This window comes from Epinephelus lanceolatus, chromosome 23, assembly GCF_041903045.1.
Source record: "Epinephelus lanceolatus isolate andai-2023 chromosome 23, ASM4190304v1, whole genome shotgun sequence".
NCBI classification, from domain to species: Eukaryota; Metazoa; Chordata; class Actinopteri; order Perciformes; family Serranidae; genus Epinephelus; species Epinephelus lanceolatus.
Genome location: NC_135756.1, coordinates 34,673,932 through 34,698,114, shown reverse-complemented (window position 1 = coordinate 34,698,114; position 24,183 = coordinate 34,673,932). Strand labels below are relative to the sequence as shown.

Below are 24,183 nucleotides of genomic sequence, written 5' to 3'. Positions count from 1 at the left end.
ACACTCATGGTGGAGTCTTTATGTTTCTAAAGGCTTTGGACATGCACTTTAGTTAATCTCACTGTCATTTGCATGTTACCTCCATCCTGAATTTTGAGTTTGTTTTTTTTTCTTCTTCTTTTAGACATGTAGGTTCTAACATTGTTGGTTGCAATTTCTCCTCTCCAGATACTGTCCTTCTTCACAGATTGCTTTTGGCACATTTTATTTTTATTTATTTATTTATTTATTTCCTCCTCTTGCATCAAAATTACAGTATTTTTACCAAGAGAGACATTTAACAGTCCAGGGACATGATTAAATAAGTCAGTAAGTCAGTATAGGAAATTAATTAAGAACTTGTATTAGCACTAAATTAATCTTTTTAATCTGTCTTCCATCCTATCCTATGTCCCCATCAACAGTCACAATCACAACAGCCATCACGTTTACCTTATAAAAGTTATTTCTGTGAAATGAACTGTATTTGTGTACTTATAGTGTGCTTATAGCCAGTGATAGACAAAATACACAACTTTATTACTTGAGTCAAGTCATAGAACTCATACTGCTGATAAGGCATTAGAAAATAATTGGAAGCACCTAGTTCCATCTGTCTAATGATGTAAAATGAGACAGATAAATCATTTTTAGATAAATTATTTTATCTGTTTCAGCACTATGGCCTCACAGCAAGAGGGGACCTGGTTCGATCCCAAGAGGGAACCCTTCTGTGCAGAGTTTGCATGTTCTCCCCCGTGTAAGCGTGAGTTTTCTCCGGGTATTCCAGCTTCCTCCCACAATCCAAAGACATGCAGGGGATAGGTTAATTGGTGACTCTAAATTGGCCATAGGTGTGAATGTGAGTGTGAATGGCTGTCTGTCTCTATGTGATAGGCTCCAGCCCAGTAAGCGGTTACGGAAATTAATGAATGAATGTCCCATAATGTCTGAAAGTCCAAAACTAAAATTTTAGTCCCAAACCATCTCTTCAATTAAAACAAAACATACATTTTATTATAGTCTTTATTATCAAAGATCATTTTTTAGCTTATCAACATCTTGTCTTACTCAGGGAAAACAAGGACAGTGATGAACATTCTTTGTCATAGATTCTGTTAACTAAATTAACGCCGATTTATATACAATACATTGTAAGAAAATAAAGCAATGTTAATTCCATTCTTAATTCGTCTTGAGTTTTTCTCTTAGAATATATCTTAAAAAAACAAACAAACGTACAAATAAAAAAATGAAAAATGAAAAAAAAAACAACAACAACAAAAAAAAACCAAACATTTAAGAATACCGGATTGATGAGCAGTACTCGTAAGAGCAGTGGTACCATTAAAATCTTAACAATACCCATCCGTAGGCAACATCATGGTTATGACAAGACTTCAGGAAGATGCTGCTCCAAGTAGATGGTAGGCTGCTTATTACTGCTTTGAACCTGGATTAGCTTGTTGAAGTATTTTCCAGCAGAATCTTCAAGTCCAACAGTGCATTCTCCACAGCTTGGGCTAGTTGTGATGCATTTTTTTCTTCACAGGTGCTGGGAGATTTAAAAGTGGCTACCGTAAACTCAATTTGATTGTCTGTAAAAGTGTACAGCACATCATATTGTTCAGGTACCTCAGGGCCAAAACATGGCAAACATCCAGACTTTTTGGAAATCTGGTGAACAAAGAAAGAAGTGAAAAGTGAAAAGTTGTTGGTTAATGTTGTAGCACAGAGAACTTGTTTTGTGAAATATAGGGAATCTTCCAATAGTCAAGGCACTAATCAAGCATTTTCAACAACAATTTTCACGACATATTATATACGTGGGCGGCACGGTGCTGTAGTGGTTAGCACTGTCACCTCACAGCAAGAGGGTTCCTGGTTCAAACCCAGGAGGGAGCCCTTCTGTGCGGAGTTTGCATGTTGTCAGGGGCCATGGGTTTTTTCCGGGTACTCCGGCTTCCTCCCACAGTCCAGAGACATGCAGGTTGGGGTTAGGTTAAATGGTAACTCTAAATTGGCCATAGGTGGGAATGTGAGTGTGAATGGTTGTCTGTCTCTATGTGTTAGCCCTGTGATAGTCTGGCCACCTGTCCAGGGTGTACCCTGCCTCTCGCCCAATGTCAGCTGGGATAGGCTCTAGGGGTCTGTGTGTACTTGTCTCTTATTTGCATTTTTGTATACTTATTCTAAAAGTTCAAAAAACAATAAATAAATAAAATCACATTGTATTTAAAGTGCCTTCAATGCTTAACCTGTCAAATGTCAGTTGAAAACTGAAATGATTTTCATTCTACAACCAGCATTTGAACTCTTGTTAATGCTTATAAACCAAGTAACACAAAAACTGTTTACCCTACGCATACTTTATATACTTTCACCAGTTACAGCACACATCAACTAACTATCCAACTGCTTTCATCGACATCTTCAGTCTTTCATCCACACTAACACAAACATAGACTAAAACAATTTTTTTCTTCCCAAAAAACACAGCTTTTTGAAACGACCTCAAGAAGGGACGAATCTCAAATTACTGGCATTGTGTTTTAATTTAGATCATTGTAATGTGCAAAACAATGAAATAAGCCTTCCCAGTGAGGACAGGGACTGTGTAAGGGTAGTAAAGGTAGTAAGACAACCCCTCTCCTTTAACTTACTCCGTGATCTCTCATTTTAAGAACCCTATTATAATTGAGCAAGCATAACACCATGTGATAAGTGGCAGGACTTGGGCACAAAGACTATGTGGGTGACTCCACCTGCTTTTTTGGGCAAAAAGGCTGGATGAATTCATATATTGGAGCACACTAAGACAAATATTAGAGGATTTAACCAGTTTGTTGCGAAGTATAATGTAATGGGCTATCTTTAGTTGCAAAATTGTGGTATTTTCATTTTTATGTCACAGATTCAGTACTTACATAACTTGAACCGAGTTTGCAGTCAAAGAATTTATCATAGGAGGTGTCTGTGAAGATGTCAGGCATGGGGATCTTCTCTTTTAAAGCCTGCTTCTGTAGACCGTAGAGGTGGCAGTAAATGTCCTGGCCTCTAAATGCCTGTTAGAAAGGAAACAATATAATTTGTTTATACAGTCGATCACCACATGTAATATTAAAGGTACCCTGGGAAGTTTTCCTGTAAACAAAGTTTGTTTTTAGGTCAGGTTTTTTTTCATCAGAGTTTGGAAACTGCACTGTGTACCATCTCATCATCCTTGTGCACAAGAATGAAAAACATGGTTACCCACATACAACCCACCCACGTACCCACGTACAACATTGCTCCATAGCACTAATAGTGGTGGAGAACTTCAAAGATACCTTTGAGCTCCACAAGGAGAAACTAACTAGGACACTGAAACTAGGGCTGCCCCCTGATGTCAAAGATGCCAATCATCAGTCTGAGACCCCTCAGTCGACCCCTTCTTTTTTGTGTATGTGTGGGCAAGGGGACATTTTGGTCCCCAGAAATAGCGAGGTCAAATCTTTACACTATGTTAAGTTGTCCCGTCTACTCAGTGAAGATGTCTGCGACGGGTCCAGACAACTGCGGACCTAGAGGTAGGTCTGAGGCAGCTGCCCAGAGGAAGAGAGGCTTTGCCTGGTGAGGCTCTGAGATAATGTTACCTTTTCCCATTTGCTTAGAAGTGGTCAATTTACGGCTCACAGCAACTTAATACTATGCAGTCACTGGCTTTTGTTTTTTAGCTAGTGTCGTCAAAAAATGTTGTTGCATATTTAAGATCAGTTGTTGGCATAGAAAGCAAACATTAGCTCGGAGGGATAACTTGGCTTGTTTACTATACTTCGTAAATGTCACCCTGAACATCCCACTGAATCCAGTTTGAATGAACAAGAAACATATTTGGTAACTGTTATTCCCCATGTATTGTTGTCCATGTATCTATGTATTATTTGTTTCATTCATAGTGACATGTACTGTTAATAGTGCTGAGGAGTAAATACTGTAAATAAACCAATATCTTCCTAAAAAAGAGACGCACACACACAAAACTTTTTAAACTTTCATTTTTACATCTTTTTTTCCTTTTTTTTCATTTTTACAAATGTCCATTTTCAGGATTTTTATCTAATCTAATTATTGAACCAATAGCAGATGAAAGATCTGAAGTGAATATTAAAGGCATAAGTTCTGGAGATCAAATATATAAAACAACACTGTATTTGGATGACATCATCCTCTATAGAACAGATGTAGACTCAATACTGTCATATCAATCACATTATGGAGCTCATTTTGGTACACATTTCTTTCTGTTTCCATCATGAAAAGTTGTGGATGGTACCAATAGAACCATTCCTAACCGTTTCCATTTTTGGTCACCCCTCTGTTGAGGTACCTAGAACACAGATCCGGTACTAAAAGGCGGAGCTAGAACCACTGCAGTCTGTTGATTGGTCAACAGAGGATGGTCACTCTTGCTTAGGGCTGATTTTGAAGCTTTTGGTTACTGTTCATACCGTGGCAAGTTTTACATCTATTGTACATCTATTGCTTCCTTTCTCAGAAGCTGTAGTCTGAGAAAAAATAGCAATTCACTGAGGCGACTACCAGCAACTTTTAAGGTGGAATATTTACTGGCAATGTTACTCAAAGCATGAGTTGACGACATGAATCCATCAGCACACCTTCAATTTCAATGCAACAACTTTAAATGCTCCATTACTTTTTACTGTCTCTCTTGGATGACACTTTTAGTAATGAATGAATCTTCAAGTGTCTAAAAGTATATATTAATTTGGACCAGATTATGTGAACTGCATAACTCTAATTCTCACTTGGAGAAAAAGCTCCGGCAACACTAAACCGCTCTATTCTCTCTCGTTTTGCTCCAAAAATGTTGGCGTGCAACCCTGTTCTGCGGACAATAAATGAGGTGAAGACTTCCATCTGTGTAAGCAGTGATGAGGAATTATGCGATATTAAGTGTTGGACAGAACAGTGAGTGACAACAACCTTAGTGGATCCAGAGTCTAGGTACCATGTCTGAAGAGTTACTTTTGGTTCTAAGGGTACCATACTGAAAGTGTATCGGGGCTTATGTCGCTTGCTTAAGAGGGTGTAGGATGATGGCCAGCATCATTGTACCCCCTTCCATTCCGTGTGGTCTGCATGCATTCGGGTAGGCACGTCCTAATTGGTCAGCTACATTTATGCAAATTTCATTGGGCAAATGCATGTTTGTAATTGAAGGAGGGAATACACATAGTCAGTAGAGTGCTCTATCTGTTCTAATAGAACCAGGGTTACAATATTGCAACCTGAAAATAAGCTACTATGTGATGCTGTGAATGGTACTCACCATGTCAGTGTACCATGCATGTTCCTTTATAGCTTTCTCCAATAAATCAGCCTTCTCTTGGTTCTGTGCAAAACAGGAAGAACACAAGAATGTTACAACTTATCACATTTAGGTGGTTAGTGTTTATTAGCTTGATTGCTGTTCAGCAATAGTATGATCTATTGCAACCTAAGGGACTATCTCTGATGTCAACACATTTTTCATTACACAGAGTTACATTATATGAAAGTTGCATAACAAGTTTCCCTGTAAATTTACCTGTATTTTGGAGTCATCAAAGGCTTTGACAAAGGCAGCTGAGGCAGGCGAGTTTGAATTCATCATACTTATACGTCCTAGTTTGAACGCACGCAGGGAGACATATTCCAGTGATGGACAGATCCGCTGGTACATCCTGACAAAAGAGAGAAGAGACCTTTTCTTTCAACAAACTCTTTGTGCCAACATGCACAGCCCTGAAACTTGTTGACCACTCAAACAATTACAGGAGCTCTGCAAACACTCTTATTAACTATCCAGTGTTATTTGCTGAAAGCTCTTGTTTAGCCATTGCTCCAGTTTCTGGCTGATGAAAAAATGTAGTCTGTGACATTTTTTGTTTCCAGATCACTAATGCCAACATTTTAAACACAACATGGAAGCTTTTGAAACTGGGTAAATCAAATACTGAGTATGTTTTTAATTTCTTTAATGCAATTGCAGGTCTTTTGACCCCCTTGATTTGTAATGTAAAGAGTAAAAAGTCTGCATACAAAGACAATCAATCACCTCATGACTTTTCAGCACCTCACCTGTAGTAGGCCAGCTTTAGTGCCATCTGTATGAAAGCATTGGGGCGGATCTTGTGGGCCTTTATGAAGTTTTTCCCAAAGTGGTCAAATTCCGTAAAGCTCAGATCCACGTTTTGGGCCAGTCTGTGGTGGGGAAGGGACACACGCTTTGACAGTGAGACTTTGTTTTGGTAGTCTAACAGATAATTGCACAAGTATTTGACAGCATTATGGCAACTGATAAGTATAAATTATGTATAATATATATATACAATTTACAATTTATTCTGAAAATGCGACACTATACACACTTTCTGCAGCATTAGTTCTGTCCGTATCAGACTGGATTTCCTGTTCCCTCTTTTTTTGGGAAAGGAAACTACTGTATGGCCATGATTAGCAGCATTTTTTTCTTCCACACTGCTGTTCCTTACAATGTTAAGCTTTTAATAGCCTCTTAGAGCCATTAATGTTTTTTTGAGATCGCCTGTGCCTGTCCCACTGGTCTCCTAGGATTAAGCTTCCCCTGTTGACATAGAAGAGCGTAGGCCTATGTTCTATACACCTCCGGGTATAGAGAATGTTGCACAAAAAGTTAGTAAAAGCATGCACATCTAAATGATAAAAAAACTAGGTGCTCTAAAAGAGGTCATACAAAAGAGGAAAAAATAGACTCCACACTTAAGACTATGCGCCCATAAATATTTAATTACCTAACCACTGAGTAATATTTGATTTTTCGTCACTTGTATAGCACCTTGGACTTTTCATGTAGGAGTTTGCGTTCTGCCACGGACCTGTAATTAACGTTTGTCTTTTTGGCATTGTAGCCACCTAACCCCGACCATAATTTAAGTAGAGTTTATTTGGTCATGATTTTTTCTTGGGAAGATATTATAGAAAGATTTCTTTCAGTGTCTGATTTGGATGTAAAAAAAAAAACCCAAAACAGTAGATACAATACAGACTCATGCAGGGTTTTTATCATATCATATTTTGAATCTCTTAGGTCACATTTGAAGCCCCTTTTCTGTAGTTTTTATATTCTAATTGTGAAAATGGAAATGCTGCTGCATATAGCTGTTCACATAGCAATACATAGAAATGAAAATTACTTCATGTTCCTCTGGGTTTTTATTGTTCTGGTCCCTGGGTGTCTCTGTAACTATCACAACTAAAAGCTGCTCTCACGTGTCCATGTGCTGCTTGGCCTCCTCAATGTCCTTCTTGATCTCAGGTGTGAGGTTGAAGTGTAATTTCTGGGGCACAGGTAAAGGCTCCATTGGGGACCGCATCTGCACCTCTGGCTTTTTTCTATTTCCACACACAAGAGAAAATCAATCAATCACATGAAATCACATGAAATCACATAAAATACAATTTAGTAAAATGTAATCTGTCTGATCCATCGATTTGTGGATAAAAAAATGACTGTAATAGTGATTATAATATTGTGCTGTCTTTGGCTGGGTCTAGGATCCTTGTAGCCAGTGCTGGCTGGGTGTATCTGGTTTCTTCTTCCTGATCTCAGCAGTGAGAAAAGGCAGTGTTCCAGGTGGCTGGGATCTTTAATTATTCTCCTAACTTTATTGTTGCAGCCCCTGGCGTAAACATCCTTTTGGAAGGGTAGAGCAGTGCTTACTGTATGTTTAGATGAATAAACCACTCTTTGCAGTGCCTTGTGGTCCTGTTCAGTGCTGGTTTTGTGCCAGGCAGTGATGTTCCCTGTCAGAACACTCTGGATGGCAAAGGAATAGAAAGATCTAAGGTGAAACAGTCTCTGCCTTTCCTTTCTGACCACTGACTCAGTGTGCAGTGCCCAGGTCAAGCCCTTGCTTATGTGGACACCAAGATACTTGAAGCTGTCCCCCCTTTCCACCAAGTACCCTTTGATACTAAGGGAGGTGTAGCTTCCCTGCTTCTGCCAAAAGGCCACTATCAGCTCCTTAGTCTTGCTGATGTTTAGGAGTAGGTTGTTGTCCTGACACCAGTGGGTCAGGTCCTCTACTTCTTTCAGGTAGGCCTTTTCATTGGTATCTGTTATCAGGTCCACCACAGGTGTGTCGTCAACAAACGTGATGATGGTGTACAAGTCAAAAGTGGATACACAGTGGTGTGTGTGCAGGGAATACAGCAGGAGACCTCAAATGCAGCCCTGGGGTGGATAATGTCCTGTCGACGATACACAAAATCTGCTCAACATGAGCAGAAAACCGCGGACAAAACTATATATGTGAGAAAGCTAAGAGCCACTGTACTCTCGCACGCCGCCATGTTCTGTCTCCTCAGTTCCTTTGACCGATGGAGAAAGCTCCGGCAAGATCTGGGCCTGAAAAGTGATGCTGATACAGCAGAGTTTTGTTGAACAGGTAATATTCCGTTTTTATTGGGGATGTTGTGACATAGATAACTGTATGCTGTATGTAACTGTATGTTGCTATGCGGGAGGGTGTGTGTTGTTAGGAGGCTCTGAGGAGAGGGGGACACGAGCTCGGAGGGGAGGGATCATGGAGCACAGAGGGAGTGGTGTGTGTGTGTGGGGGGATGCTTTTTTCAAATCTTTCTCATTGTCTTTCTAAACGCAGACCATAGCTTTAAGATCAGTTTAAGACAATTTTAAAATTAATTGGGTGATTAGGAGGAAGCAGATTAAGTGGGGCTCAGAGAGGTCAAATCTGGTCAAGGACCAACAAACCAGGAGAAAGCCCCATCATGATAGACCATGCCTGCCTTATCCAACTATTCTTTCATTGCACTAATTGGAATATATACAGAAGGCCGTATATTCAGTTTGAATTGGATCTTACATGCAGTCACACAGCAAAAATCTCAGCTTTGTGCTGGTGAAGTGACATTTTCCAGATAAACAGTGAGGCTCTTTCCTTGGCTTATGCCGGTTTGGTGTTTTGAATTGTGACTTGTTGTGTTCCACAGTGAGAAGAGAGGCAATACAGCCTGTGCAGCCTATTGCCTGACCAGCAGTGTAGTATTTCTTCTTGTCATTCTTCATCTGTCTTCTGTCATCAGTAGTTAATATTAAGGATAACAAGTCCTTTTTTTTGGAATGTGGTCAAAACTTGACATGGAAGGAAATGCATTTAAAATGTTAGACCTCAAGGATGCACACAACATGTTCTGGTGAGTAACACTGAATGTGAACAGAAACTTTGTTTACAACAAGACTGTACAGGTCATCTTTCAGTAGCTCTGTACTATAGCAATATGTGTGATTGAACAAAGACAGGAATCCTTCCACTTTTCCATACCACTGCAGGATGTTGTGATTTTAATGTCCATCCGTAGCCTACACTCTGCCTAATTACTTAACTTTCAACCATTAAAACAAAAAATCTAAACTCCAGAAACTCATTTACTTACACGCCTGCTACTAAATGGGCAGACACGGACATGTGGACGACACCATCAGCAGCGGCACATGAGAAGTTTGCACCATATGTCCCGTGTTCTCCAATAATTAACTGAAAAAAAAAAAGATAAAAACATTATTAGTTACTATTATTACATCCCAACTCCTTGTGAGTTTGTTTGTTCCTGTATGTGTGACTGTGTTGCTGAAAGTTATTCTAATCAGTGGATGTGAAAATGGTGTCTTCTGTTGAGCAGGGAAACGTAGGATGACTAGGTAGTTATGAAGCTAAACAATTCATACTGGTAAGAGTAATAAGTCACACATAAAAACAAATCTGCAACTGTACTACTATGTGGAGTGGAACTGTCAAGCAAATTGCATGTTTAAACAAAAAACAGAATTTCCAGTTCTGCCTTACACTATTAAATCCTTGTATTAAATCACCTGAAGACCCTTGTCAAACCAGCGGTTTCCACTGTTCCACTGGCTGCCTCCTCCATGCAGCATCTGGCGAAAAGCTCTGTCACGATACTTGTCATCAGATACTGAGGGCATCGCTCCATCCAAACACACTGTAAAGATGCTGCTTTGGATAGCCAGCACTGACTCTTTGTTGGTCTCATCTAAACAGACCAAGGACATACACACAGAGCAAACAACATTATGTTATAACAACACTGCAACAGTTTAATAAATCAGTCATATTTATTTTCACAATATATTCTTACAACTGCTTTACCAGGGAACACTTCATGTGTTATTTACATGTTCCAAGTCATTTAGAATTGTCTTTAAAACTGCTTTGGACTTTGTAAGTTTTTTGTAAGCCAAATAATTTGTATCATCTTTTCCACCTCCACCTTGTTGGGAGATCATAAACAGACACATTGTGTGAAATGATGCTTGAAATGATGCTTGAAAGAATGTTGTTTTCTTAAATGTAAAAATTCCTGGTGTCAAAAATGTACATCTGGAAGTCACCCATTTTTTGCAATAAAAAATGTAAAGATGTAATTTGAGCGTGAGATTAAAATGATATCAAACAGATAATCACAAACAAACACAAACAAAGACAAAAGATTCTTGGGAAAATATCAGACAGGCTTCTTTTCATCTCAACAGCCACTGGATGAACGTGTCTGTGTTTGACTTACAATGTGTTTTATGCAGTGGTATTATAAAGACCAGACCAGCAATCAAACTCAAACAATTCTATCCAACTGCTGTCAACCAAACACAGACACATCCATCAAACTGCAGTCAGTGATACAAAGACTCGTCCACCATACTGCCATTAACTGAACTCAGACATGTCCATCCAATTACTGTCAGTCAAAATCTGTCAGCCCAACAAAGACACAATCATCAGACTGCTGTGAATGGAACAAAGACATATCCATTCAGTTGCTGTCAATCCAGCTCAGAAAAGTCCATTCAATTTTTGAATTTGACTATCAGTCAAACTTGCTATCTGTCAAACCAATCCAACTGTTGTCAAACAAACAGTTATTGCCCCTCCAGCTTTTGTCAATTAAACAAAGACATGGCCATCACACTGTTGTCAACTGAACTCAGTCATCAAACTGCTGTCATTGACACAAAGACATGTCAATCAATTGCTGTCAATCAAACTCAGACAAGTCTGTCCAACTGCTGTCAGTTCAACTCAGACAAGCCCTTCAATTCCTGTCAGTCAAATTCAGATAAGTCTATCGAACCGTTGTCAAGCTAACAAAGACATGTCCATTCAACTGCTCTCAATTAAAAAAAGACTCCTCTATCCAAGCACTGTCAATCACACGGCATGTTCAACTTTTGTTAATCAATTACATGTCCATCCAACTGCTATCAATCAAACAAAGTCATGTCCATCCAACTGTTGTGAAACAAACACTGTCACGCCCCTCTAGCTGCTGTTCATCAAACACAGAGACATCCATCCAAATGCTGTCAATCAAACAAAGACACTTTCATCCAAATGTTGTCAAACAAACAGTGTCACACCCACACACAGCTGCTTTCAATCACGCTCAGACACGTCCTTCCAAATGCTGTTAAACAGCATGCCCCTCCTGCTGCTGTCAGTTGAAACAAAGACATGTCCATCTAGCTGCTGTCAAAACACAGACTTGCCTCTTACAATGGAAATTATTAATATCATGGAAAGGTAATCAACATAGTTTAGGCCTCTGTACTATGTGCCACAAAGCAGAAAGAATGTCAGGTAACCTTGCATTTTATGTCTTGTCTGGATATCTCAAGCAGAAATGCCTTACATGATGTTTACTCTTTATCAGTATGTAACAAGCTGTGAGTACTTTCTTGAAGTCCAAGAACATGACTAGATAAGATGAACCAAACTGCACTGTCACCCCCTCTGACAACGCTAGTTAAAGATAATGGGTATCTCACTCCCCTACCTGACCTCAGAAGTTGTCAGTGAGTATAGTATCTGACATCTCCTGTGTTTAGGGCAAGCTCTTTTTTGACTGAGTTCATTCTTGACTGTTTGTTGTGTGTCCATCTGCAGATGCTGAATTAAACTTACAGAAAGACAAGTTTTTGAGTTGATGTGTATTGTTCAGTAGAAATTGCCACCGCATCCTTCAAGTGCAGTTAATGAAAACAGGACATTTCCATTCAACTGCTGTCAATCAAAATTAAAATTAAACCAAGTAACATCCATCCAACTTCTGTCAGTCACAGTCAGACATGTCCCTCCATCTGCTGTCAATCAGACTGAAAGACCTCCATCCAGCTGTGATCAATTTAACAAAGATGTGTCCATCCAGTTACTGTCAATCCAACAGAGACACATCCATCAATCAATCAAAGACAGGCCCCTCGAATTGCTGTCAATCAAACACAGACACATCCATTCAACTCAGAGCCTTCAGCTATCAGGCTCCTCTCCTGTGGAATCATCTTCCTGTTATAGTCCGGGAGGCAGACACCGTCTCCACATTTAAGACTAGACTTAAGACTTTCCTCTTTGATAAAGCTTATAGTTAGGGCTGGCTCAGGCTTGCCTTGTACCAGCCCCTAGTTAGGCTGACTTAGGCCTAGTCTGCCGGAGGACCCCCTATAATACACCGGGCACCTTCTCTCCTTCTCTCTCTCTCTCTCGTGTCCTATTACTGCATTTTGCTAACTCGGCCATTCTGGATGTCACTAACTCGCCTTCTTCTCCGGAGCCTCTGTGCTCCACTGCCTCTCAGGTTAACTCTTATTGCAGCGGTGCCTAGATAGTGTGATGTGTGTGGTTGTGCTGCTGCCGTGGTCCTGCCAGATGCCTCCTGCTGCTGCTGTTATCATTAGTCATACTTCTACTGTTATTATACACATATAATTATTGTCACATATGTATACTATCAGATATTAATATATACTTTCAACATATTGTACCACAGTAGCCAGAACTATAATTATAATATTATTACTTTCATTACTGTTGTTGTAAGCAAATTGTGATTTGTGATATTGGGCTTTATAAATAAAATTGATTGATTGATTGAACTGCTGTCAGTCAAACACAGACATGTCCATCCAACCACTGTCAATCATACAGAGACACATCCATTCAAATGCTGTCAATCAAACAAGCATGGGCTGATAGCTGTAGAAAGAGTTGTGGCTGAGTACTGGATAACCGAACTCGGGCCACAGTTGGGCATGTCTTAGGTGGCCCACCTCTAGAAATAAAAGGCTCGGGCCAATAGCAATATGCTATATGCATTTTGCCTTTGAAATACCGCGAAACAACTTTGGCCAGTGACCCACTGGATGAAATGGCAAGATGGCAGATTTGTCACAACTCACCCATTGCTTACAGGCATTGCTGAAATTAATGATCAGTGATGTGCAGAGAATAACCAGGATGTGTACTAAATTTTCCAAGAGCAACCTTGAGAGAGGATTTGAGTTTTACATATCATCTTACCTCTGCAATTATCAAGGTACATCACAAACGCTTACCTGAGCTAGTCTGGCTAACAGCTAATGTTAACAGATATCATCCATCATTTTTATACAGCCCAATCATATGTAGCCCAGTCTAAAAACATTTCAGTCTAGACAAATAAATATGTCAACAAGTAGAGTTGTAAGTATTGTATTTAAAAGTCCGTTCATTTGAGTGTTTAGCGTTAATACAGTTTAGAGTGAAACAAAAACTGCTCTGTAATTGTGTTAATGAAGTTAATTGAAATTCAAATATATTGTTTACTGTGTAGAGCTCACAACCTAGCCCCAGAGGGTATAAGGTTGTCCATCTTGACATTTAATTGATTTCATTCATTGTTACAACTTGTCATACAAATGGAAAGGTAGAGGGGCGGTTCACGCCTCCGCGTTGTCCATTCATTTCTGATAATGGACACCTCGTCAGGCATTATCCCTTACATAACTTATGCATGTGCTATGTGTTTTGGTAGCTGGCATTAGCTAGTGAAGCAGCCATTTGTTTTAAGTCACTACACTCCCATCATAAGGGGTTAGTTGTGGCTTACTGGACTTGGGCTGAATCAGTTAGGCTGCATTTTGGCCAATAGTTTTGGGCCACGTCCAGGCCAACTTTTGGTCGGAGTCGGCACAAAGCTATTGGCCTTCCCTACAGCTTTACCTGATGCAAAAGTAAATGCAAAATCGTCATGCCGAGACTGCCCGATTGTTGGGCTGAGTGTTTTTGTTCTACCATGCTGGATATGGGCCGCTTGTGAGATTACACAATTTTGCTAGCTGGGTTATGATTGGATTACTAAAGACAAATGATTATATCCGGTGGAAACAGGTTCAGACTGAAAAAAATCTCCCTTGGGGATTAATAAAGTGTGTCTTCTGTTTTTTATCTGGCATGCATTACTGTAGACAACAAGTTTATTTCACATGTTCTCATGATTTATTAGGTCAGTGGTTCTTTAGTTTGACTTCCATGAGAGCAGTTCTCACCCTTGATGAGGCTGTTGTAGGTTTTGCTCCAGCTGTCACGCTGCTGGGTGGTGAGGATCCCAACGGGCTCCATGTCGGTCTGTAGTGAGGAGTTGCAGATCCTCTCCAGCTGAACACAGAGCTGATCAATTGTTAGTGGACTCCCATCACTGTTGTATGCTTCCATCACAAAGAACTGAATCCACGGGGAAAGAAAATTGAAAACAACACAAGATTACCCACTGAGCAAAGTCCCTAGGAACAAAGGCACTCAGGCTTCCCAAGACCTTATGTTGTTTGTGAGCAAATTACTTTGTGGTCATTTGATTTACAATTATTAATTGTACGTACAACTTGTAATTAGTCAAATTAATAAACTGAATAAATATCACTGTGACTCCTGGTTAGCAAACTCTTCTTCACTCAATTTCATTAAGACTCCATATAAGCTTCTTAGGGTGTTTACATGCATCTAAGTGCCCTGAGAATTACCTGATTTGGGCAGAAATCTGAATTTAAAAAACATCAATAGATTTTTGTGGGGGGTAACATGTTTCTGCATAGTAATTTATATGTTAAACTGGGTCACTGAACAAATGAATTCAAATTCTAGTACAGTCATCTGCATAAATAGATCTGAAGAGCAAAACTATTGCTGTTGCAGAAACTGGTGGTCTGACAGAAGAGATCAGACTTTGTTCTGTTGCTTGAAGGCCAGTGAAGTAGGTCAGTTGTCTTGAGGAATAGCAACAAAATGATAGTAGAACCGACAACCCCATTTTAATCAAAATAGCAGGACTGCCAGAGCGGCGACCATTTTTATGTGTACCAGTGCCATCAAAACAGGTGTAGCAGGCTAACTTTCACGTAAACCTCCGTATAACAAACCAACTTGCGACAAGTTGTGAACTCTCTGAAGTGAGGTTTTGCATTAATGACCAAATGAGCAATGGAGTACAAACCTTATGCTCTATCTGTCACAGGCTTGCCTTCTACTGGACTCTTTGGGTAATACTCCTCTAATCATGAGCACACATTCACACATTGAGGAAAGCATACATTTCTCTTCAGCAGTGGTGAGAAGCACCTGCTTCCAAAGTCAGCTGGTTGGTAAAGGAGCAGGATGCCTTTAAACATGGCTGCTGTGTGACAGAGAGATGCTGACAAGTGAGTGATATCTGACTTGCCCCCCTAAAAGCACCATGGGGATCTTTGTTGGCCACTGCCATTACAGAAGGGCTTTTTGGAGTCAAGTCACTCAGTGCTTCCATCAGCTAGAGGAAGAGAGACAGCAGTCCCGTCTGCCACTTGCATCCGCAGAATGGATATGAGACAAAGCTCCGTAATAGACCTAAAATGAGTGATGGCAGTATGCAGGTACACAGCCCCCATTTTCCTTGCTGCCTCTTTGGAGACACATATCATGGCTTTGCTCATGCCGAAGGTATGGGGGCTGTTTTTATGTGTTGGTGTTGATGTTCATGTTGGTAAAGTGAATTTTTTAATATATTTTTTTGTTACAACAAATTACTTTCCTTAAGAGCATTTCCCTCTTCTCCCAATCTCCCCGGTTTCACCGTCACTGAATTCAGCTCGTAAGACTGTTTTCAAGTGAGACTTCATGATTGTATCAGCAAACACACACCCCGACCCAGCCCCAGTACAGGTGAAAGAGGGTGGAAGATTAACACCAGTTTGACCAGTGCTAACTAGTGGCTTTAGAGTGCTGTGCCCATTGATAAAAGCTATGCACCGCATGATGGTCTGATAGAGCTCACAATGTATGTCGGATTAACATAAAACAAATAAACCCATGTTTAATTTTTTCTCCCGGTTTCCATGGGAGATGAGAGGATTAAACAGTGACACACTGCGCTACAGGGCTGGTAATGATGCATTTGCTGACCTTACCAAGGCTTGGAACATTCCATGTCACTGGTGAAGTGTTCAGGGACCCCTTTACCCCATCAGAATTTTCCTTGTTGGCTTCCCATCAGCCAGCCTTCTACTTGTGGAAGATTTGATGATGTAGAGGGCCAACACAGCATATCACAGCTTTTTCACTGTTGTTTAGCTGGCACGTCTATTTTTCCCCTCACAATCTCCATACGGCAGATGAGAGGAATTAAAGGCTCCACTACAGTGATGTGATGTGTTCACCCTGACAGTTGTGCACTACAGTGACTTGATGTTCCTCACCTGACCATTGTGTACTACAGTGATGTGTTTGTCGGTGTATTGCTCAAAGGTGTCCATCTTCAGATCAGGGATACGACAGGATGAAAACAGCTGCTCGAACTGCTTCATACACAGCGGCTTCCCTCTCATGTACTCATCTGGTAGTGTCTCACTGGAAAACAAATAAACATTTAACCTCAGCCATTCAGTATTATTTACAATTTTGGCCGTTGATGTCCCTGAAGCTGCCACATCCACTGGATGCTCGGGACCACTTTCAGTAATGTAGCTCTGTGACTCAAGTTTAATCTTTTGTCCAACATAATCAGAGAAATTAAGAAGGCCTACAGCAGTACTGATACATTCAGTCCACCGGTTACTATCACCTATAATACAGCATTTGATGCATACAATTTTTTGGGCAAATATTTTTGTAAGGGTTTTTTTTTTTTTTTTACTTAGAAATAGAAATACTATAACCGAGCCAAACCAAAAATGCACAAATGAGAGCACTCTCATAAAGATGGAGTGCAAATATCTTAACTTGGTTGAACTTCTACAAGTTCAAGTTCAACTTTTGACTGTAGTTAAACTATAAACACCTTAGTTGGAAATAAACCTTGTTCAAATTCTTCAGAGAACTAACTTTATATCTCCTGCTTAAAACATCATTTAAAACAGCATAGTACTAATTTTAGGCAGCAGTTAAAACCTCTGTTAAAGGCTCTCTAAGTCTTCCTAAGCTTGAAAAATTTTCGTCACATACAGCAAACATCTCCTCACGATCTGCTAGCTACATGTCCTCTGAATATGCTGTGAAAAAGTCCGGTCTCTGTAGGCAGCCCAGGCTCCGCAAATGGCAACAAAAACATTTTGGTCCAGGCTGCACCAACCAGCCAGCGTGAGACCAGCAAAAGCAAGCACACGCACATGAACGCGGTGCCCATGTCTCACGGTCTCACGCCGTGGTGCCCATAGAGGCAGTTAGAGCTGCAGCCTACAATGAGGCTAAAAGGCGAGCTAGCTCCGTTGTGTTTGATAACATTGCTGAACGTAAACAGAAGTGAAGTGTTTTTGTTGCCATTTGCGGAGTCTGGGCTCCCTACAGAGACCGGACTTTTTCACAGCATATTCAGAGAACATGTAGCTAGCGGATCGTGAGGAGATGTTTGCTGTATGTGACAAAAACTTTTCAAGCTTAGGAAGACTTAGAGAGCCTTTAATGTGTAAATTAACTGCTTATTTTGCTGTTTGATGTTTGAAGGTGAAAACAACAAATAAATTGATTGGTCTTAGTTAATATTACGGTTCATTTTTGAGCTGCACAATAGTTATATTAATTATTACACTGTGTGAAACAAACCATGACAGAAGATAATGAAATTCCTAGGATGAAAAAGATCTTTGTGTTTGGTGAAAAGAGAACTTTCAAGTTCAGTACTCACTTGTCAATCATTGTCTTTAATTCCATTCCACCTGCTATGAATTTGGCAGCAAACCTGAACAGAGAATACATGGTTATTCATTTAAATGTTTGAAAGGAACGCAAACAATTTGAAAATGGAACTATTTTTAAAAAGACATTGTCCAAATTAGAGTGGCTGAGATAACCCTGACATAGTTTCTAAGCCTTTAGAAAGTTACCTTCAGAGCCACAGACAACATTATAAATCAGACTAAGGCTGCCTTTACACTACCATGTCTTGATGCCCAATTCCGATTTGTTGCCTATATCCGATTTTTCCTGACTGCTGTTTACATGTTCTATTCACCTTATTTTTCACGGACACATGGAGGCAAAACAGAACGCAGCCAGCTTCCGTTTTTTTGTGCGATGCTTCCGGTCCAGCACTCTTGACCACTGTGTAAATGTCCCACAGTATTTGCTACAGTGACATTACTGCGTGCATGGAAATGTTTACAGTACTGAAAGCAATTTTAAGGACTAACTTTAAATATTTGAAGTTAATCGTTGCTTTGGGAAGACATTTCCCCAACTGTTTTGTTTGTTTGAATCTGGACTGACATACAAGTACCTATGAGTAGATCTCAACAACAAACTGGACTGGGACAGAAAGGGCTAGAGTGACACTACTTCCTGTGGAGGCTTTGCTGTCATGTGCTGGCTCAGCAAGGTGAGGACTGTCAAAACCAACAAAATCAACAAGATCATCAGGAAGTCCTTTCTTCTTTCTTCCTTTGTGCATCAGACTCTACAACTCATCCACCTCTGTTCAAAAGATAACCTGATTTCCGGGATAAACACAGGAAAGGTCTAATAGAAATGGATGGTTAGTGACTGATTGTTTAGATGGGCCATATGATAGATCCAGTAGACTGAGGATGGTGATGGACATTGGACCCAAGCCTACTGTGTGTGTGTGTGTGTGTGTGTGTGTGTGTGTGTGTGTGTGTGTTTACCTTATTTGTCCCTTTTTGTCTCTGTAGTCTGCTTTGGGAAAGAGTCCCCCAGGGTTTGAAAAACCTGCCAAAGGCTTCCGCGCGCCGAGAAATTCACCCTTCACAAAATCCTCTGTAAACTACAAACAATTACAAACTATAAATCACACACACACACACATAGAGACATAGACAGATAAATATGGAGCTAGAACAGTCTCAAAATGAATAAATGCACACCGAAATTAATGAATGCACAAAAAGGATTCACAAATGTAGTTTATATATACATATGACTCAAAACACAAACACATTTTCAATGCACACAAAAATATGTTTCATCCCTTTCCATTCATTGTAAACTTCCTCCTTTGTAAAATGCAGGGAAGTTTACTAAATTAAAAGCACTTTCTAAATGCAGGTTTGACAGTTCATATATCAATGTAACAACCTCCAAATATGTATTTGATGAAAATTGCAAATACATGCATGTGTACATTTGTGAATTTCAATTGCACATATTTAAAATAAGAAATATTTGTGTGTGCATCAAAAATATGTTTATAAATCTTATTTTTTATATGTGGATTTTCTTTTACTTATATATGGAATGAAACATATTTTTGTGTGCATTGAAAATGTGTTTATGTTTTGAGTCATATATAATAATAATAATAATAAGAAGAAGAAGAAGAAGAAGAAGCAGAAACTTTATTTATGTAGCACCTTTCATATATATATATATATATATATATATATATATATATATATATATATATATATATATATATTTGTGAATCCTTTTTGTGCATTTATTAATTTCTGTATGCATTTACTCATTTTGAGACTGTTCTAGCTCCATAGATAAAGTCCCTTGAGTTTGTAAAGAAGGTGTTTCATGGTGCCTTTACTTCATATTAAATGATTCTGGACATTGTCTTCTTCCAAATTTGGGATGAAATTGGACAAAAGTTCTTAGTTTAGTTTGTGACTGAACAAAGTGAGTGTTGTTCTAATTGACATGAATCAAATACAGTAATATCCCATGTTCCCTTGTTTTCCATCCCCTCCAGGGTTAAATGAATCATTTAATTTTTATATTTAAATTTATAATCTACAAAGTTTTAATTCAGGTTAATTTGGTGACACAAGGTTACTGGTGATGATTTTTTTATTAATACTGTTAATTTTACACCATTTGAAAAGTTATATTGAATCTCTGAAAGATATCGATATAGAGTAAGAACATATATGATTGTTTTGTAGTCGACCAAAGAATCAGGTGACTTATTTTCATTTAACTTGAAATTTCCTTCATTTGATGATGATTGTATTGTAAAAATGACAGGCTGCAACTGTGCTGTTCTGTCTTTTGATCAGGCATTCATTATATTGTGCATTTATACCACTGAAACATCATCTGTATCCACATTACCTCGACCTCCACCTCTACGCTGGTGCAGCTGTCACTTTGACCATTCTCTGTATCTCCCTCACTCTCCAGACCCACCCTCTCTCCTCTCTCTCGATTGAAAAAACATGAGTTTAAAATCATTATACTAATTTGGTCAAGATAAATATGATTTATATTTAAAACTTGGAAGTCTGTATCTATGAGCTTTCCTTCACTAGCAGAATGTGTATAAAAGTCAGTCTCATGAGCTCAGTGTAAAATGAGCTCTTGATTTAGTGAACCAGGAGCTAAATAAATGAAGCGACGCCTGCGAGCTAGTTCAGGCTGTCAGCTGGAGCTGCACTGATTCATACACACACATCATACATCACTCCCCATATGTCATCTACAAACACACCCTCCAAATTTGGTGGTCTATTTAAGCTGCAAAATCTTCCTAGCTCCCCCTTTGCATTGACCTATGCCGTTGCTGCCCTGCATCAGAACTTGTCTTTGCAAAAGCTCATGAGCTCATGCAATCCTGTCGCCCTCTCTCTCAGCCCTCGCATTTTTGACACCCTGTCAGAAGCCTTATGCTGGATTCTCCACAACACCTGCAAACTCCCTTTTGTCCTGCATCTTTTAGATGATTTCCTAGTAGCTGACCTTCCCATGTCTCCACCAGCTCAAAGCATCTCCACTGTCATTGCCAAAACTAATACTACTAATACTACTACAAAACTAATACTACTTTCTGTCCTTTCTCTTCCATGATGAAATTCCTGCATTACTGCTTGCCGACCCATCATTTGGCACCACTGTTCATCATTGAGGGTTGCAAACCATTAACAACATTCTGGTTCACCTTGAAGCTGCGTGATCTCTGCCTGAGCTGTGGCCTACCTCCTGATTGCTTCTCACCTCACTCTCTGAGAATTGGCGTGTCTACAACTGCAGCTCTCAATCTGCCAACCTCAAAATTAAAATCCCTGGGCCGCTTGTCATTCTCTGCTTACCAACGCTATGCCAGGCTCCACAAAAAAGAGAACTTGTCTGCGCAAAAGCTCAAGAGCTCATGCAACCCTTAATGCATAAATAAATATTCATAGCTGCTTTGCTGTTTAATTCTATATTTACATATCAGGTGGTTTGCTGGGCAAGAATATTATCCATCTTTACATCTGTCAATGTGCTTAAGCAAATTGCTGCTCACCAGATGGTTAAAATAAACTGTTAAAATAAACATTTAAACTGGGGACGGCAGTGGCTCAGTCCATAGGGACTTGGGTTGGGAACCGGAGGGTTGCCTGTTCGAGTCCCCATCCGGACCAAAATATGGAGCGTGGACTGGTGGCTGGAGAGGTGCCAGTTCACCTCCTGGGCACTGCCGAGGTGCCCTTGAGCAAGGCACCGAACCCCCCAACCACTCAGGGCGCCTCACCAAGGGCAGCCCCCTCACTCTGACATCTCTCCACTTTGTGCATGTATAGGTCCTGTTTGTGCATGTGTGTGTCTTTCGGACCTGTGTGTAATTGACAAGCAAGAGTGAAAACATTGAATTTCCCCTCAGGGGGATTAATAAAGTAAATAAACTAAACTAACTAAACTAAACATGAGTTGTCTGACTGAAATGGAGCGACGCTTGCGAACTAGTTCAGGCAGTCAACTCGAGCTGCACCGATTCATAAACACATCTACAAACACTCCATCCAAATTTGGCGATCTATTTAAGCTGCAAAATCTTCCCAGCTCCCCATTTGCATTGTCTATGCCGCTGCTGTCCCTCATCAGTACTGCCGCTTGCTCTTTCAGCCCCACCTCCATTCCAGCATCCACCTGCAAGCTTTGGGGGAAAATATTTAATAATCACTTCCCAAAATCTCATGTAAACATATTTTCGGGAAGTGATGAGGCCGGAGTCTGGACGCCAAACTCTAACTATGTTCTGCTGTTGAAATAAACATTTAAACGTGAGTTGTCTGACTGAACGGCAGAATGTGTGAGGAGGTTACCCCATTTGTCTCATTAAATGCATCTACAGCTGTTACTGTAGTTGTTGAGCTCACCCAGTTCTCGGTGTTGCGTGCTTTCATCTCAAGGCTTCTCTGCAGTCTTTCTCCGACTCCTCCTGCTTTCCGAAACTCTTCCACCAGTTTTTTAGTTTGCTTCAACTCATCCTCCCCCAACATGGGCTCCAGGTAGCTAAGGTAGTGGTCACAGGTCTGCTGCAGAGGGGGGACAGGCTGACTGGGCAGTCCCTTCTGCTGGGACAGGTTTCTGCCAGGAACTAGGGTCGCTGATACAGGTTTCACCAAGTGAAAGGGCCTCGCCATCCCCACCTTTATCTGACAGATACAATAATGTAAGCAAATAGATGTATATATATGTTATAACTAGTTTTAATGACAACTGTTTCGTCTTGGCCAGATATCAGGCCATATTGTATTACACTAATGCCATGTTGCTGTGCTCCTTCCCCCTTCCTGCATGTCAAGGTACTGAGTAATATAGGTAGACTGATTTGCTATGTAACTAATCAGACAGGCAAAATAAGCAGCTATGCTGTGAAGAACTATAGGTAAGTTATTATTTGTATTCATTCTGAGCAGAAATAAGCTGTATCGGCATTCTTCTATGTTGCATAGAAGAATGCCAATACAGTAGCAATGTCATGATAGATAGCTGGTATACTAATAAATAAAGAGAGCTTTTCCTGGCAGTAAAAGGCTTAATCGGTATATTGTGTGAGCTTGTTTGGCAAGGGCTTGGATTAATTAAAGCTTGGATTCATTTATATGTATTAGTTCTCCCCTCTAGCTTGAAAATAATAAGGGGAGTAAAGACCTTGAACAAAAATTAAAATCACAATATAAAAAAAAAACGTAAGACATACGAAAACAGGGTAGAAAAACATTAGTTTTGTAGAAGGATAAAGAAATATATGTACCAAAATGGTGAGCTTTACTTACCAGAGCTCTGCTGCAAATTCTCAACATTGTGCTTTCCTAGAAACTCCCAAAGTTGATTTAATTTTTTTTTTTTTGAAAGATACAGAAAGGTAATATTTCTGCTATTTTAAAGGGGTTGATAACCACTGCTCTGCTGCCAGCTCTTAAAGACTGTTCAACTTCAGCTGAATATAAAGACCAGAGAATGTTTGTTTGTTCTGAGTCATCATGATCTCACAAACTGTCAAACTGTTCCATTCTAAAGCAAATTTGTTTTTCCACACCTGCATTGTTTGTCTGGCTAGGGTTGTTAAGGCTTACCCAGGGGCTATCCAGTCCTTTTATCTGAGTATGTAGTATCTCAGCTAAGGAAGTCAGGAGAGTTGCAGGAAAAGAGACTTATCCACTTGTGCAGGTCCAACAAAGATCTGGGTACTATTCTTTGTACATGGATAACCAAATTGTCCAGACTAATGATTTGGCTGGAGTCTGGATATTGGTTTATCAAAGCTGACACAATTTATATTTGGAAGTGTTGTCAGAGCAACAAGTCAAAATCTGGCAAATGGCAGGCTTATTTATGCCTAGCTGGTTCATGGAAGTTTATTGTCCCTTTGCTATCATCAGGCCACTACCATCTCCTTAGTTTTGCTGATTTTCAGAAGTAGGTCATTGTCCACCAGCGGGTCATATCCTCTACTTTTTTCAGGTAGCCCTTCTCATTGTTATCTGTGATTAGAGCACTGATTCTCTATCTGAACCCAATTCGGCTCGACTTGACCAGGCCGAGCTGTAATTTGTCATTATTGTCCCCGGGCTTGATTCAGGTCAGATTCTTGCAAATTTAGCTGTGTTTTCTTGTTTTAATGAAACTGGCAGTTTCCTGC

At 39.9% G+C, this 24,183-nt stretch overlaps 1 protein-coding gene across 1 annotated transcript; it reads right to left on the bottom strand.

Moving 5' to 3' along the window:
* Nucleotides 1–987: 987 nt before the first annotated feature.
* On the bottom strand, nucleotides 988–23,469 carry LOC117249654 (carnitine O-acetyltransferase-like). Its single transcript, XM_033615404.2, has 14 exons — nucleotides 23,318–23,469; nucleotides 22,415–22,693; nucleotides 18,977–19,095; nucleotides 18,001–18,054; nucleotides 16,577–16,727; nucleotides 14,399–14,573; nucleotides 9,896–10,074; nucleotides 9,460–9,560; nucleotides 7,273–7,395; nucleotides 6,103–6,225; nucleotides 5,570–5,705; nucleotides 5,312–5,374; nucleotides 2,907–3,044; nucleotides 988–1,656 (listed from the first exon to the last, which is right to left on the bottom strand). Exons 1-14 carry the CDS (start codon nucleotides 23,342–23,344, stop codon nucleotides 1,438–1,440), a joined length of 1,887 nt encoding a protein of 628 aa, XP_033471295.1. The 5' UTR covers nucleotides 23,345–23,469; the 3' UTR covers nucleotides 988–1,437.
* Between the last annotated feature and the right edge of the window lie 714 nt (nucleotides 23,470–24,183).

What these genes read in the sequence shown, in the direction of transcription:
- LOC117249654 (XM_033615404.2), bottom strand. Translation starts at nt 23,344, where the DNA reads ATGTTGAGAATTTGCAGCAGAGCTCTG. An exon ending in CACGCAACACCGAGAACTGG is followed by an intron (nt 19,096 to 22,414) that starts GTGAGCTCAACA and finishes AATTGTTTGTAG; the next exon opens with TTTACAGAGGATTTTGTGAA. An exon ending in CTAAAGCTGGCCTACTACAG is followed by an intron (nt 5,706 to 6,102) that starts GTGAGGTGCTGA and finishes CTCTTTTGTCAG; the next exon opens with GATGTACCAGCGGATCTGTC.